The sequence below is a fragment of the Periophthalmus magnuspinnatus genome, chromosome 8 (genome assembly GCF_009829125.3).
Source record: "Periophthalmus magnuspinnatus isolate fPerMag1 chromosome 8, fPerMag1.2.pri, whole genome shotgun sequence".
Lineage (NCBI taxonomy): Eukaryota > Metazoa > Chordata > Actinopteri > Gobiiformes > Gobiidae > Periophthalmus > Periophthalmus magnuspinnatus.
The window spans coordinates 20,212,921-20,230,801 of record NC_047133.1 but is presented as its reverse complement, the minus strand read 5'-3'; the positions used below and the strand labels follow the sequence as shown (position 1 = coordinate 20,230,801).

The 17,881-nt window shown below is 38.8% G+C and overlaps 1 protein-coding gene across 3 annotated transcripts in view; it reads right to left on the bottom strand.

Annotated features, from left to right (window-relative positions):
* The window catches only part of znf385c (zinc finger protein 385C), a 242,703-nt gene that overhangs the window by 34,038 nt on the left and 190,784 nt on the right, over positions 1-17,881 (bottom strand). For all 3 annotated transcript variants that reach the window (XM_055223916.1, XM_055223914.1, XM_055223913.1), the window contains exon 3: positions 12,670-12,780. In XM_055223916.1, coding sequence (XP_055079891.1) covers positions 12,670-12,780 — 111 coding nt within the window. The remainder of the gene's footprint in view (positions 1-12,669; positions 12,781-17,881) is intronic.

Below are 17,881 nucleotides of genomic sequence, written 5' to 3'. Positions count from 1 at the left end.
AAAGTAAAATGTAACTGAGTACTATACATGTGTGCTTATAGACTTCCTCACAGTAGGAAGGGTAACCAAAACTGTATACTCCAGTACTGTTACTTCAAACTTTAGATGTGCTCATAGAAGTTTGTTTTTCAGGAGTTGTGGTCGTTGATGGATGTTTGGTCACAGGACAGACTGTTTACATCCCAGAGGAGCTGTCGGAAGAACCTCTAATCGCACATGGGCACAGTTCATTTTGTCCAATTTGCAAGTTTCTTGAATTAAAAAATGTGTAAAAAATTCAAATGTGAGAGTTACAATTTTGAAAAAATTGGGTTCTGCCCACAATGGCCGACATCCTGTAGGGTTTAGGGTGAAGTCATAATATAATTTTTTACTTGTCTTGACATGTGCTATGTTTGTACCAAATTTCATAATATATATCATAATATATTTTGATTTTTTAGGTGGCACTATTGAGTCATTTTGAAACACATTTTTTGCTCATGAAAATATAACATTTTTTGCCAATCTTGAATTTTAGGCCATAGTTGAATTAGTGTAGCACATCTATTTAGTCTATTATTATATTACCATGGTAACATGGTTGCAGCTAGAGGTATGTTCTCTTTGGCTTTTTTGTTCAGTTTGTCAATCCAGATGTCCATGCCGAATTTCAAATGCTTATGTCAAAGTAAACACTGCATGTTTGAGTTACGGGCCATTTAAAACTTCAAAAAACATCTTTTTTCTTTGTAGGATGGCCACACCCACATTTTATAACTTAAAAAAATCCAGGAGAGTATCCTATATTCCTAAATGGGTCTAGTTCATCTTGAACAATTTGTAAGTTTCTTGAATGAAAATCCAATGCGCAAAAAATTCAAATGTGAGAGGTAAAATTTTGAAAAGATGGGGTTCCGCCCACAATGGCCAACTTCCTGTAGGGTTTAGGGTGGGGTCATATGTCACATGTTCTATGTTTGTACCAAATTTCATTTGTCTACGATGAAAAAGGTCTCTCATTGCCATAATGTATTTTTATTTTTGAGGTGGCGCTATTAAGTCATTTTGAAACATTAATTTTTTTGAACATCAAAATAATTAATTTTTCACCAACCCTGAATTTTGGGTCCAATAAAATTAACTTTTCGTTAACGTTCAGGGGGTCAAAAATGGCTTCAAAGTCGCGACCAAAATAATAATAATAATGGAAATGCATTTTCCACCCATTATTTTTCTCCTAAACCATAACAGCTACAGTCATGCGACTTTCTCACATTATGCCCCATCACAAATAAGGGCCCTGTGAATTTTTTCACAAGTCTACGACAAATCGTTTGCCTTCTATGAATTTTTGAAAATGAAATTTGAAGAGGGCGCTAGAGAGCCATTTTGTGAGAGAGTGCCTTGATTTGCATACCATTGCGTTCAGCTCACAAATGTGCATAAACGCTGTATTAGCGTTTTCCCAACAAAAAATGTGTGAAAGAGAAATATTTTATTGAAATTTTCCAAAAATTGCAATTTTGTTGAAAATTCACCCTGACCACACCCAAAGTCATAATCAAAATGTAATTGTTAATCTATAATCACACATGGGTTTAGTGAGATTTGACCAAATTTGACGTGTTTGTGATGAAAACTGTGTGAGAAAATGTCCTGAATGTGAGGGTGTGCACTTTTGTCATTCCCGGGTTTGATCCAATATGGCCGACTTCCTGTACATTTTAGGGCGGGGCCATAATATCATTTTTGTCATGTCCTGACATGTACTATTTTTTGATGTGAGTTTCGGATTTTTACATTGACTTTTTTCCGAGTCGGGCTCCCATTGGCCTGATGAAAATCAAAGTTTGAGGGGGCGCTACCGAGTCATCTTTCGTTATTTTTTTTCAGGGTCTTTTGTGACAATTAGAGCTCGTCGAGTTCTAATTTTTGATACCACTCACTGTCATGTCGGGGCGTGTTTACTACTTGATTTTTGCCATTTTCCATGCTCCGGATGCGGTTTTAATGAGTCCCTCATCGGGACATAGTCCCGGGCTCGAGCCTAATAACTATTGCCTGTTCTGAAAATAAAGTAGTCTCCATATATTGCAGAATTTGAGGTAAACAGTAATAATAAATATAGTTTAATATAATAAAACAATAGCCCCCCCTTGTGTTTACATCACCAGCCGCCACATCTTGAACTGACATAAAGGTACAGTATGTAACTTTTCTGGTTGAAGGTCGGTCACCTGCTTGTATCATGGAGATGTTTTTGCTTTACCTGGAATGTTCTGCAGTATAGCTTTAAACATCAGTCTCACAGTTATTCAATTAAACATGATTGCTTGCTAAAAAATACCTGGCCTGGTGGCATCTCTGGCTTGTCTCCATGAAGACAGATAAGTCTAATACCATCCAGTGGAACATTTAACGTAAAGCAATAACATCTCCATGGAGAAGAGCAGATGGCAGACCCTCCACAAGAAATATTACACAGTGTATCTTTATATAGATCCAAGCTCATTTGCCATACAGTAAAGTGGTAATATTATACCGTGATTTTTAAAATGCTCCTCCATCTGTTCCCACCTGGTAACGGCAAAGGCACAGTGTTAGACCAGGGTCACACACGATTGCATTTGTGTGAGCAACAACAGAAGACAGAATCTTAATCTGATTTTCACTTTTTCTTAAAATTGTAAAAAAAACTGAACTAATTCATTTTAAACAGTTTACAGACATCCAAAGTTATCCCTCACTCACCTTATGCATTCTAAGCATAGTATTTATTTACCACGATGAGTTTATAAGCACTTTTCACAACTCTCAGACACCAGAGTGGAGTTTTACTGCCACGGCAAAGCTAACAACAACTAGCATGCTAACAAGGCACTTCCTGATTATCAAACAAATAAAACACTTTATAATTAGTGAAGTGAAAGGTGTTATAAGTAGTATAGTACACAACGGACTTATGGTGACCCATAGACTGTATATGAATGGACATTGCCAACCAGTGATAGGAAGGAAATAGGATGTGAGCATGGGTTTCCAGCTCCATTGACTCTGGCTCCAATTTACTTCATACTGAAAAACTGGCCCCTCTCTCTGTAACTGCTGCTGTCAGGCTCATCATTTTGGTCTTAAAATGGTCATATTAATCCGCTCTACATGATCCTGGTGGTTTTATTTGGTTATTGTGTCTGTAACTCAAGATATGAACATTAATAATAGACCAATGAGGCACCTTCTTTCCTTGAGGTCATTCCCGCTGGCGTTAGCAACAGGTTTGAATGACAGCCTTGCTAAATGCCCACTCTCTGCTAAACCAGCGATGCGGGTGGGAAGGGGTGTTGCCTTCAACAACCATGCTCCAAATTGGCTCTTTGATTGCTATGATACTCGCAGTCGAAATTCCAAATATGGAACTCGACTCCAAATTGGCCCCTTTACTGCTGCCTTGATGAGCTTTGTTTGGCTGGAGCTGAACGCTATGGGTAACATCACACTCACTTAGTCCACTTCTTTATCCATCTTATTCCAGAAGTTGCCGTGGGCGCCGCCCTCGTCATTCGTGTTGCATTAATTTGCATGGGTCTGTGGATCGTAACAGCAAATAGGTTCTATAGGGATTACAGAGCTGTTTTAAAGCCTCCCAGAGAGTCAGTGCAGTGTCGACTTTTTGGTCACACTTCTTGGTTTTTTACAATTCAACACTACTTTATATACAGATTTTAGCAACAAAACTTCTCCATAGAATGAGATTCCTACTTAACCAAAAGTGCGGTAAACATGTGCGGTTTTGTAGGATTTAGAGGCAAAAGTGGACTGGGCGGGATAAGGTAAATACAGCGTGGATCTATAAGAGCCTGCTATAAGAGCTGGTTATATGATATATCTATACTGGGGCAAGACATTTTTGCTCAGTTTTGCTCAAATTCATGGAAAACAATAAAAAGGGCCTTTATCTACTCATTCTACACTTATATCCACTGTGACAAAAGGCCATCACAAATCCTATCACATTTATACACAAAACACACACAATACATAATAATATACAACCCAGTACCATGATACAAAAAGCACTTTCTCATATGCCTCTGTGAAACAATAAACACGCTCAAATTTCTCCCACATCTTTACCATTCCCCTGGTTTCTCTCAATCTCTGAACAAAGACCCAGTTGTCAAAGCAAACGTGGATACATAGCCGGAGAAATCAATACTCAGATTGTAGATTAAAAACTGAAGAAACCGCTCGGGATTAGCTTTCGGCAAAGGCACGCGGTGAACGGAAAAACGACTACAGTCCGAGCGGCAGGAGCAGAACCGGAGACAAGACCAATTATAGGAATTATAAGTGAGTACCTGTTAATGGATAATTGCTGAACAGTTCATTTCACATCAGTTGTAATTATAGAGCAGTAACTTCACCCCGACCCAGAAGATACGTAGGAAAAGAACACAGATAAATGAAATATGAACGTTTTAATGCATATTGTGTTATGTTTTAATTGCTCTGTGCACATGGAAAGGCGGACAGGGGGATTAGAGGAGTGTGATGTTAGCGTATCAGAACAGCTCTCTTTTCTGTGAGCTAACCATCCAACAAAGGAAAAGAGGTTATTTAAGGTCCCATGTTATGCATTATTCAGCGCGTTAAACATCTACTTTATACTGAACTTAACGCAGCTTTTGTAGTGCATGTAGATCACAATAAAATTATGTGTAAAAGGAAAAAAAATTATGCTCTAATGAAATTCTAAAAACATCAGTAGAGGCGGGATTGTTAGCGCAAGGCTGAGTGGAGCAATTTTCACATTGGCTGCTAGTGCTGGAGTTGTTAAGCTGTGTAAGGTAATTTGCAAATTGAAATGAGGATTAGTCAATTGAACGCATAAGGACTTTAAAAACATGGAGGAATTAAGTGAATTACACAGGATGAAGGGTATACAAGGGGTATCAGGTATATTTTTGATGTGCTAATGCAATTATAGAGGTCAAATCAAAAGTTGTAATAAAAATTGTATAAAAGTGAAGGTTTTCTGCCTGTTTTTTTATATCTCGTACCAGCCACTATCTCCAAGTTATACCCCATGTAAACATCAGAGCTGGTGCTACCTAAAGTTTATTCAATTGGCATTTTTATGACCCAAAAAAACTTCAAAAACGAGGATTCTGACTGTGAGCAGGGGCGACTCTCCACTGATCTGACCAGTAACTTGTTGGACTCACCTGTCAGGCTCCATGGATGCTAATACTGTGTTAATTTTATACTGTGGAACATCCCAAGCAAAGCAATAATATCTCTATGACGAGCAGGCAAACCCTCTACTAGAAAAGTTACATACTGGGCCTCATTTGTGAAGCATTTGCTCACGTGCTAAACAGCTAATCATGCTAAAAATGAAGCAAAAACACTACGCACTCACAGAGACGCTAAAGAAGACGTGGTACAGTTTTGCTCCTATGAGTGAATGAATAAGCAAAACGGGGTGTTTTTGCCAACAAGCACAAAATTTGAGGTGGAGGAAATGCAAGTGAAGTTGTTTAGCAAGTGCAGTCAGATTTATTACAGCCACCGGAGCTAAAACTGCGTGATAATACAGTACGATGGAGAGACAGGTGGAAACTTTTCGCTCTTTTTGCTGCTGGACTTTGCGCACCTATAGGACATTTGATACTGATTTTAAATGTTTTAAAATTACCCACAGGGACAGATGAGATAATAATGTTGTTTTCAACCCTTTGGCCCTGACTCCCACAAGTCTTCACTGATCCAGAGCGTTTCATAGCAGCTGTCTATCAAACTGGACTTTCACACGTCTGTCCTATGTCCTAAAGCGGAGACTGCGGGGTCCAGTCCAGTCAAGAGTTATGAGGCCTGGCGTGTGTCCTTGTCCCTGCACCTCTCCAATGCCACAGGTCCATGTGTTTCTGTGAAGTATTTCCGCGATCCGTCCTCCCGCGTTTAAGTGCAAAGCAAAATGGATACTGCTGGTAAACTTGCTGTTCAAAGTTTTCACGACTCTCTTTTATCCAAACCTTGTATGAATTTGTTGGGAAGGAAGGCCAAACATGAATTCTACAAGGAGCAAAGGCACGGAAACTTTTGCACTCTCTGGATGGTCTCATTTAAATATTAGTTTTACAACAGGAATAATACACACACTTCTCAATGGTAAATCACGCTCAACACGCCCACAAATTACACAAGGTCTTCAGTTTATATTCGCAGCTTAGCACTCTTTTTACATGCTGAAATACTATAAATACTTAAATACTACTACAGGCCAATAACATTAAAATATCCAGTGTCTTATCTATACATAATACCCTTCTTTATAAAACCTTACTCCATTTATTCGTGCTAAAAATGGCACACAAAGTACATCTGTGTCCCACTTTGGCTGCATTTTGACCACAGATATCATATTGTTATTTACCAGCTGCACACAGAACTCATAAATTCCTGACATTTCCAACAATTTCCATGAATATTTCAAACCACAGAAAAAACTGAAAGAAAAAAAAAACATCACATTTTCGGGCTCATGTTTGTTGCAGGAGGAGCCGGACGTGTCTCTCAGCACTTTTAGCCAGTTTATACCTCTGCACAATAATCATGCAAATACTCCTCGGGCAAACAACTGCAGACAGGAGCAGGACTAGACTTTGAAAAGACTCATGGCATTTAACACAGAAACAAATATAAAGGAGTGTGTGGATTTTTGATGACCTACACATTTAAACTAAAGCAACTGAACAATAATATGAGAGGTACGCTATGATTGTGTATATTTAATCCATTTTTTGAACATGTTTTTGTTGTTGAAAAGCCACTAAAATGAATACCAATGAGTCTAATTAAGAAAAAAGAGGTTTATAATGCCTCTGTCACCACCTCTTGGGATTTTGCAAAAGTTTTTTACATTTTTAAATTAACAGAAAGCTGTGGGCTACTCCATTCAGTGTAGTGAAGACTCCAGTGAGCGTTACACTGGAGAAACAGAACAGCCGTTCCATAAGAGATTGTACCAACACCATCACAAGAGCAGCTCAGGACACCAATCTGCTGTTTATCTCCATCACAAACTGACCATTCCTTTCAAGACAGTGAGGTACAAAGCTTAGCCAAACAAAATAAATTGATTAAGAGGGGAGTTAAAGAGGCTATTTGAACAGGAATGGGGGCCTTAGACATAATTTATCTCCTGTTTCTAACTCCATCCCCAGACCTAAATCAAACCATAGTGACAGCGAGTATGCTAAAAGGTGAGAGAGCACCCATTAGGAGCCTGAACGATTATGCTAAATATGACTCAAGCACAGTTCACACTTCAATAGACCTATCGAACAAACTGTATACAAATAGATGTATAGTGTTAGTTTCAGTGTAGTTAGCTCCTCCCATCAGACAGATATAAGGCAGTGTCCACCAGTAAACTGACCAGAACTGAAGAAGCCATTTGGATGAGCAATTAAATGGTTTTGTCCAATTAACAGAATAGATTTTTTTCTTTTGCTATTAACTCTGATTAGAATTTTTTTTCAAGGCACACTTGACAATCCCTCAACAATGAAGATATTATGATTATGAACGATTTCATATTGTATCACTGCTTTATAGAACTACAGCCTCTCTAGGCGTGAAACTTAGCAGTGTTTAACCCTTTTTTGTCAAAGCCACATAGAGTAATTTTCCTCATGTCTGGACAATCTTCTTGCAGTTGTGTTTTGCAGTTTTCTAATGTAAAGTGAATTGGAGCTGGAATCGTGCTCATGCTCACTTCCTAGTTGGAACACAGTGGCTAGCAGGTTAGCTATGTCCATATATATATATACAGTCTATGGCATGGACCCTTTAAGATGCTGCAAACCAAGCGCAGTGTTACAAAAATCTTCTACACGTTTGCTTAGCTGAAACTAATGGTGCGATTCGGAGGAGTCTTTTAAACAGTCCCAAAAACAAGACTGCGTTTGGTGAGACTGATGCACTGTGACGAGGATGCAGAGATTAGCTCAATGTGACAAATCCGGCCCCCGCTCCTGAAAACCTCTCCTTGTGCAGCCAATGGGAAAGGTGTGAAACGAGCTTTAGTTTTCCCATCAGGAGACAGCAGCGAGACACACCAACAGTCTCTAAAGGGATTACTGATCTCCAATGATTGATCCGGGGCCAGTTTACATTGTTACACAGTTAATCTGCCGGACCAGAGTGGTGAAAGTGCAGCTGCCAATGTCGTTACACAAACCTTATACAGAGGTAGGCAAGATATTATCAGCAAAATACAATTCAAATAGATGACAACATTAGACACATAGTCAAAAAAACAACATTAACTTACTTAGGAATTATATGGGATGTTTCATGTACATTATATTTATCAGGAATCCTTCAGAATGTTATCTCCTCTTTGGGACTTCTCTAGACCAGGCACAAGTAAACTAGTTTATTTATTACGACTAATGTGTGTCTAAAACAAATTATGTAAAGATTTATACTACTACTACTGCTACTACTACTACTACACTACTATTACTACTGCTACTACTGACTACTACTACTACTACTACTACTACTGCTGATACTACTGCTGACTACTACTACTACTACTACTACTACTACTACTACTACTGCTGCTGCTACTACACTACTATTACTACTGCTACTACTGACTACTACTACTACTACTACTGCTGCTGCTGCTACTACACTACTATTACTACTGCTACTACTACTACTACACTACTGTTACTACTGCTACTGGTACTACTACCACTTCTACGACTACTACCACTACTGCTTCTACTACTGCAACTCCTACGACTACTGCTACCAGTACTAATGCTACAACTACTACTACTACTGCTACTACAACTATGACTACAACTACGACTACAACTACAACTACTACTACTTAGTTAGTTAATATGTATTTCAAACTTGCACATATAATTCACAATAACATAAAAGTACAGACACATGCATGTTTGAAAAGAGAGAAAAAAGTATTACTAATATTATTACTTCTACAATTACTACTTCTACTACTAAAACTACTCCTGTGAAAAACATTTTACTTCCTTTAAAAAGCTGCCTTCACATAACTGCATCTTGAGTGTGTCTTGAATTGCGTGAAGTGCCTTTGAGTGTCATGAAAAGTACTATACAAGTGTTATGTATAATTATTATTATTACTACTAGTAGTAACTGTAGTGGCTTAACTACAACTACCTAAATAAGCTTCACAGTTCATGTCACAGTATCCATACAAAACATGTCCAAGCCCTCGTGTGACCCTGGTAAACACTTAAATAATTGAAAACCACAGCCTGTATTCCCAGCTCCCATGGGAACGTCTACATTATGCAAAGGGAAAACTAGCTTATGATGTTAGCAGCAGACTCTTGGGAATTCAGGGTCGTGCTTGGAAAGTGTCAACGCTCACTCAGAGACGCAAACCCAGACAAACCTACTGTATACTTTAGTCTTTAAGCTAGACGTGCTCAGTTAAGTTTTCCCTGAGCTCCCTGTCCCCTGTGTCTGTTTCTTTGAAGGCTCTAACCAGAAAATTGTACGTGAGTGGAAGTGTGTTTTATAATTCCCAAACCGAGAATTTCTTAAGGCTTTCAGAGCTATTATACTGTATGTTTGTTTGGGAAGTGGAAGAAAATGGAAGGATGGATGGGTTTGTTTGGGTGCCTTTCTTCAACTTTGCATGAAAATAAAAAAACAGTAGTTTATTATTCTTTTTTAAGACAAATGCATTAAAGCACATTCCCAGACACTCAAAGTTAGAAATGGTCTCATCGTGATTCTGCACTTTTCTGTTTAGCTGTGTGTGAGTGACAGGTGGATCCAACCAATCACAGAGAAGCGTGAAGTTTCAGAAGAAGCAGAACGTTGAAGTGACCTTTTTTCCATAAACACCACATTAAAACTGGGACAAAACTGGGATTAGACCTGGAACAAAACCTGGAATAGGCTCAAACTAGGACCAGACAAGTACAACACACCCTTAAAGACCTCATTTACTAACACAGCAGTGAAAAGAGTGTATATTTCTATATTTGTGTGTATATTTGTGCGTGCGACAGTTGTATTTATGAACTTGTGCACTGAGCTCCGAACCTGGTGATAAATACGGCTGAGGAAAACCAACGTCTTTTGACTGAAACGCCCCAAAATATTCATGTTTCAATTCATGATAGCTTTACCCACGGGATTTATGGTATAAAGATGCGGGACACAGAAAAATGCTGCGTTTAGCTGAGGAGGAAAACATAAATAAGTACACAAAAAAAAAAAAAAAAAGTATGTTGAAATATGCAGGAAAAAAAACTGAATCCTAAACATAAACTATATTTGTTATTTAATAATTTATAATTTATTTTATTTTTTTTATTAGCTCAGCTTCACCTCCAGTTTTGTCCATACGATTAGATTTTTTGATAAATCCCAGAGAGCGGCTTGTTTTTGTCGTACACCAAATACATCCAGTGATTTCGCTATATGGAAGTTTTGTAAATGAGGACCAATCTATATAGTTTTCATGGGACAAAATCAAAAATTGCGGTCTAAGCTCTGAAAAAAAAAAAAAAAAAGAAAAATCAGATCGTTACTAAAAGAAAGCTTCGCCCAGGTCTAAACTAATCGAAACCAGAACTAAAATACCTTTGCCCGACTAAAGGACTATCCCCCTCACTCTGATAAACAATAGTTGGCAGTGATTTGCATATGGCGACTGCAGTGGGCCTGTATCGTCAGTGGAAATTGAATGAGGAGCAGAGAAGCTTGTCTGGCTGTGTTGGTTTGATTGTTTCTGCTCCGGGAGATAAACGGCGGCCCTCCCTGTGGTCTAATCCTTCAGACCGAAACAACACACGGCTATCTCCCCGAAGCAAAACAAAACACATTCTTCCACAAACACTGATAAAAAAGAAATAAATGAATTGAAAAAAAAAAGCAAAAATGCATGCAGTTGCTAACTTTTTGCATGTGATAATAACACAATGGCAATTAAAGGGGTTGTACCAATTCTGTTTTTATGTACGGTAGGCTAATAAAAAAATTAAAAAAAATTGCCTGAGTGCAGGTATATTATAAAAGCAGCTCTATAGGGTTGAAATGAGACCACATACTGCCTGCATCTAAATATAATGCATTTTTATAATCCACGAACCAGGAAGTTATGCTGGTGCGCTGTCAGCATGCTAGTTGTTGTTAGAAGTGATCTGTGATAGTAGTGAAAAGCCATAAACACGTCAGGGGGAATAATTACGATATTCGATAGGACAGTGAGGAACAGTTTTGGATCACTGCAAACAGTTTGAAATGACCTAGTTTTGTTTTTCATGTTTTTAAGATGGTAAAAATCAAGGACAGTGTCTTTAACACGAACTACAGGCCTAATTACTTCACCTAGAATTGCATTGAAAACTAAAATTACCGCTGATTGACGAAGAATGTAATTAGGATTAAAAAAAGAGAAACATCCAAGGCTTATTTACCAATATATACTGTACATAAACCACAGCATAATCGTGTTTAAAGGTTCTATATTACACAAAATTGACTCTTGTGAGCTTTGTGCCACATTATAATGTTGTTAACTCTGCAAAATCATACCTAGTGTTGTGTTTTGTTTCATTCTCACACATTTGAGTAACCCTTTATTATAGTCTATCTACATCTCCAAAGCCCAAATGCTCTGTTCCACCTTGTGATGTCATGTAGTGATAGTTTTCAAGTTAGCATCAACCTTTTAACTTTTGTTTAGTAGAGATTGGCAATTCCAGGGTTGAAATTATCCAAATGATTCTAGTGAAGGTGTATGGAGTTTAAAAACACAGTGGAGCACTTCCTGTATTACCACAGGACAAGGTGGAAGGTTACAGAAAAACAGTTAAACATGAGAATGAAACAAAACTCAACTCCAGGTCTGTTTGTGAGGAGGAAACAACGTTATAACATAGATCAGAAAATACTACAATATGATCCTTTAAAACCAAGCTTAGGCCTGATCTAGTTATAAAACTCTCAACTAGGTGTATTATGAATAATCGTTCAAAGATATTTGGAAAGTCATTTATCACGATACGGTACTTCTAGGTGTAATAACTTTGCGTCTATTATACCTTAAAGCTACCATCTGTAATTAGATTGGGTGACCCGCCCCTGTACCATCAGCTTTGGCCTGATAGAAGACCAGAGAGCACAGGTGAGCCTGAACAAACGCCAGGAGAGGGGAGGGAGAAAAAAGTTTCACATCTGCCATCTACTGGTAAAAAAATCTAATTTAACTTACAGATGGTAGCTTTAATACTAAAACAAATCATATACAGTAACATAGTGTATATATATTTAACTTGTTTATTATTCTGATGTAACTTTACTGAAATGCAAAGTGGGTTACACTCATCACTTCTATGAAGGGCCAGCAGTGGCACACACATGCACAAACACACACACTCACACATACACACGCGCGCACATGCGCACACACAGGGTAACACTTAAAATCATGATAAAAGCTGTGTAACTGACAGACAGGCATTTTCAAACAAACAGTGTCCGCTAAACAAAGACGGGAGACGCTACACTCACTCCTCACTTGAGATTTCTTTCATGTTAAATTGCACGTCCTGGAAACTCGCTCTGCTCCTCTCCTCAGACTTAAAGGGTTTTTCTTACCGTTGAGTTGAAACGCAGGTGGCAAATGTTGCAGGAGATAATTTGCTTCTTCTTAAGAGGTTGAGGAACGCCAAACGTGTGGTTGATCACCGCTTTCTGCACCGGGTCCATCTGAATAAAACACATGAAAACAGGATGATTATTATGAGGGAATTAAGAGCAGTGGGATATAGAGGTTACTCAGGCCAAAATAAGGTTATTAGACGAGGCTTTATAAAGGTACGATGAGGTCAGAGTTGGGCAGTGATGAATTTTATCTGATTTTTAGGTTTTTGTTGGGTGTTCTGCAGCAAGTCAGTCTCTAGGTGCACTGTAAGCCTCACCCGTGCCCTCAGCTTGTGTTCACATCTTTGCAGAATTACTACCGAGTGCTCACCAAGTTAACAAGACACACAGAACAGGAGATATCTTTAACTTTCATGATCAGATACAGAAAACACAAACAAAAAAACAACAGAACAAATAAGTACATAGGCCCATTTTAAACATTAAATACAAGAGCAAGTGTGAGTATAAAGATTATTAAAGTGTATTACTGGCACCAAAGTATCCAGTCCTTAGACTTATATAATCATGTGATCTTGTACCAAAAGTTCTCACATCAAAGTTCAAAAAACAATATATTCAGACAGTCTATGAAGTAATCCCTCAAAAGTCCATTTTATACAGTGTTGTTCTTCGGACAGATAGCGACGGCCAACCTACTTTTTCATAGAGTGTACAGTGATGGGTTTTAATTAAATTCATCACCTGTCAGCTGGTAGCGGCGATACCCGGCCGCTCTGACACGCAAGGGTGACTGGAGGCTCTGCCCGCTATTATATTATAACAAAGCATAACCTTGCACCTAACAGTATAGTGCCAAACACATTTAGTGGTGTTCATCGCACTCCAACAGTCTTAAAGAACAGAACAGTTTGCAGAGCTCCAAACATAGGCCCTATTTCTCACTTTCATAACACATTACTAGCATCCTAATTATTTACTGCAATGAGTTCTCACAACTTTTAGGGGCCATAGCAGAGTTTTGTCATCACGGTAATGCAGCAATAACAACAACCAGAAGCATCTAAACAACGCACCAGCTTTACTTCTATAGCTATAGTCTATTACAAATTGGTTATGATCAGAGGTGGATGAAGTACTCGATGTTGTTACTTAAGTAAAAGTACAGATACAGAGGTAAAAAGTTACATGAGTAAAAATATCACATGAAAAATCTACTAAAGTAAAAGTATTTAAGTACAAGTTTACAATTGTACTTCAAGAGTAATAAGTATTTCACACAAGTGTTGTTCATTTGTTAAAGTGTTCAATGTCGTAATATCGATTAAAAAACAAAATAGATTTTGGTTAACAGCAGCAATATGAATCAGGTTATTAATTTTTCTCATGAATTTTGTTTACTTTTTTTTTTTTTTTTTTTTTTTGTTACTTTAGTCAGGATGTTGCCACAAACATGGTCAAAATAACCCCTCAAATCATATGAAAAGTACTTTTTACTTTTCAGTCCTGTTCATGTACTGGAATAGAAAGTACAGATACTGCTCTCAAATGCAGTGAGTACAGATATCTAAAAATTCTACTTAAGTACAGCGCTTTACTACTTGTACTTTGTTACCTTCCACCGCTGGTTATGACCTATAATAGAAGACAATTTAACACTACTCGAGTACAATTTTAGGACAGGAAATAGGCTGTTAAATCGCATCCTTCTTTATGTGGTCATTAAAAAACAAATGTGATATTCCCTGAGAATGCTAATACTACTGACGATAAAAATATATACGCTACTTTACTACTTCTATCAAACAAACGAATAAAGTGGCAGTGGCTTTATAGTTTTCCGACTCCCATGCGAGTGATTGAGTTAATACTGTTCTTTTGGCCTTTCCATTGCATCCTCTGCTCCAGTCTAAACCGTTGTAATTAAACAGGTGGGAACAGTGACAAATCCCACTGTAATCCAGGGAATCAACTGCTCACAATAGGTTTCAATCAGGAGGCGAGCTCGCTTCATAGAGCTAGTATAAAGCCCCCAGAAGCCCACCATAAGCTAATCAAAGCCCATTCAGATCACATACAAATGACTCCAAATGGGACAGATGGAGGCCACGGTGACACGGTAAAAATCAGGAAATTCCAAGCCATATTTTTCCATCGCAATCAGCTGTATTCAGTAAAACGCTTATGTAATAGTGTTATTTGGTTTTATTTCAAGATGGATAAATGAATGAGGTGCAATGAATAGATACTTTGGCTCTTAGACTGTGGGATCCTGGCAGGTAAACACGGTAAACGGTCTCATTTTTATACAGAGCTTTTCCACCTTCAAGTCACTCGAAAAGCGCTTTACATCAAGGAACTACTCACACATTCATACACCAGTGTGCTCAGACACTGGGGGTGAGGTGGGTTAAGTGTCTTGCCCGAGGACGCAACAACAGCATTCATCTGTGGGAACTGGAATAGCACCGCCAACCTGTAGGTCAGTGGATCTGCCCGCCCAACCAATAATATTTATGTAGAGAGTGGGATTCAAACCACCAACCTTCGGGTCAATGGGCAAACGCTCTACCAACTGAGCTGCTGTCATCAGTTGGTAAATTTATATGACGGGAAAAAAAAAAAAAACCCTGAAATTATCTGATAAACCAGTAATTACATAGCCAGACATCTGATCATTAAAGACACATGCGTCAGTTCATCAATGGATTTTTAGAGTTACTGTATATTTAAAACAAAGTGCAAAACAATAACTTTTTTCTGTTTAATTTTTGCCGTGTTTGTTTCCTTTTCAAAACCTGCATAGTTGTCACTGATCAGTAAGAAATCAGATAACTCAAATTCAGTGGTGGAACATAACAAAGTACAGTTGTCCCTCGCTATATCATGATTCACCTTTCACTGCCTCGTTGTTTTGTGGATTTTTTTGTGCGTGCAATTTTGTATGGTTTTTTACAGTATATAAAAGCGCATTGTGTTCTGCGTCCTGATTGGCTGAGGGACTGTAGACCATTGTCCATCAATCTCCTTCGTGCCGTGTCTCCTGTACAGTACAGAATGTGTTCAGACAAATTTACATGAATGTTGGATCGCAGTGTGACTCTGAAGTGCTGTATGTTTGCAAGTTTTTTCCCCAACAAAACTCACAAGTCAATTTTTTTCATGTGATACTTGTGTTTTCTTGCTCCAATATCTGTACTTTTACTTCAGTACCATAATTGAGTACTTCTTCCACCGCTGCTCAAATTAGATGTTACTGTTGCTGTGACATTTCAATAATCTGATAACTCCAGAAATCAGATAATGATCAGAAGCAGGGTTAGTCCAGAGTCAATGAGATTTTCCCAGCTGCCACTATGGGCCAACCTGATATAGAAATAACATAAACCAGAGAATAGCTCCGCAGACATGAGCAGAACATGCAAACTTCACATAGAATGACCATGTCACGTCCAGGAATTGAACCGGGGGCCTTCTTGCTGTGAGACGAGAGTGTTACACTGCTCCACCAGTGTTACCATGTGATTTGTCCCATTTGTCCCATTTGAAGATGAGGATAAACGTTACTTCTTGGGAATGTCCTAGTATCATGTTGTCAGGGAAAACCCACATTCGGTCAGAAACGCGGCTGTCTTTTACATAACGACCCATTGAAGCCTATAGTTAAAATGTGTCTGCGACACGGATCTGGCGGGGCTTAAATGGTGTTAGCGCTGGAGCATCCGAGCGGAGCTGAGCCTTCATTACAAGGGCCCACATTCCTCACTGACAGCTGACTTCACCAGAACAGCCCCTGCCAGATCTGTATCATGTTTAACTATCACCAGTCTGGCACTAGTCCTGACGCAGATAGAGTTCCCCTTTCATGGGACGGAGTACAATGCATCACTATCTCACTATCTGCGCCACTGGGCCAAAGGTATTCCAGGTTTTGGTATTATATGGTTAGCGTTCTTATGTGACTGCTGCACATTTTGCTTTCTAGCCATGGGGTTCAGAATGAGGAGAAATTAGGGCCGTTGCCATTGAAATACTGCAGTAATACACATATACGTATAAATATTATGCCCTAGGAATGGTGAAAATTCCTAAAAATGTTGAATTAAATAGGAAGAGTGCAGAAGGAAGAGATTGTATGTATAGATGGACATAGCTAGATCATTAGCTGCCGCGTCCAAATCGAAAATGAGCATGGGCTCCACTTAGTTCCATCCAAGTCTGGTTCCAATTGATTTTCTAATGAAAAATATTTGTCTCACTTTCTGTAACTGCTGGCTCATTATCCTTAAAATGTTAAGATGAACCAGAAGGCCAGAATAAGGGCTTTTTTCCCTCGAGGTCGGTTTCCGCTAAGCGTTAGAAACAGGGTTGATTGACAGCTATTGTGTCTCATCGCTAAGGCTCTGCTAAACCAGCGGTAAAAGAGCATCTTCAACAGCCTCCCTCCTGAATGTCTCTTTGGTTGCGCACCCAGACGTCCAAATATGATTCCTGGTTGCAGATTAGCCGCTATGACTGCTAGCCTTGATTCGCTTCATTTGGTTCCAACTGAACTTAATATATACAGTCTATGGGGGAGAGAACTTCATCATTTTTGTCAGACCCAGATATCAGTCTCAAAACACTGATATCGACGAAGTAACTAGCATACGTGCATTGACCAAACCTCTAAGACATACAGCTCAGCATAGGATAATTATTAATTCAATAGTATACCCCGATTCAGCTTCTAGAAGAACTGCATAAAAAGTCAAACTGCCGAATCCCCAGTGCTGTTTAGACTCTTTCAGACCTGTCACACAGCAAGGTTTTTTCTTCTCTCACAAACCAGCCCAAAGCGGTCCTCAGATCCCTCCCTACACAGAAGCGGTTGCCAGGTCAGACGCCTTTGGTGCACAGGCTGGGCTATTTACTACACAGTCCTCCATGCCAAGCGCAAGGTTGAATACAAACTGACACTCTAGCCTCCCTGGTGGACATATACACTCTTCTCCGGGGACTTCCGTAGCTTTTGTTTGCTTTATTTTGGTCTTTCCTACTGTTCGGGAATATCCTCTTGGGGCAGACGTGGCTCTCTCTGTGGGCAGGTATCAAAAGCAGTATTGATTTCCATGTTTCCAAAGAATGCTGTTAATCTCATTTTAGTTTGAATTATTTTGAAATGTACTGTTTATTTTTTTGTCTGCACATTACACTACATTTGAGG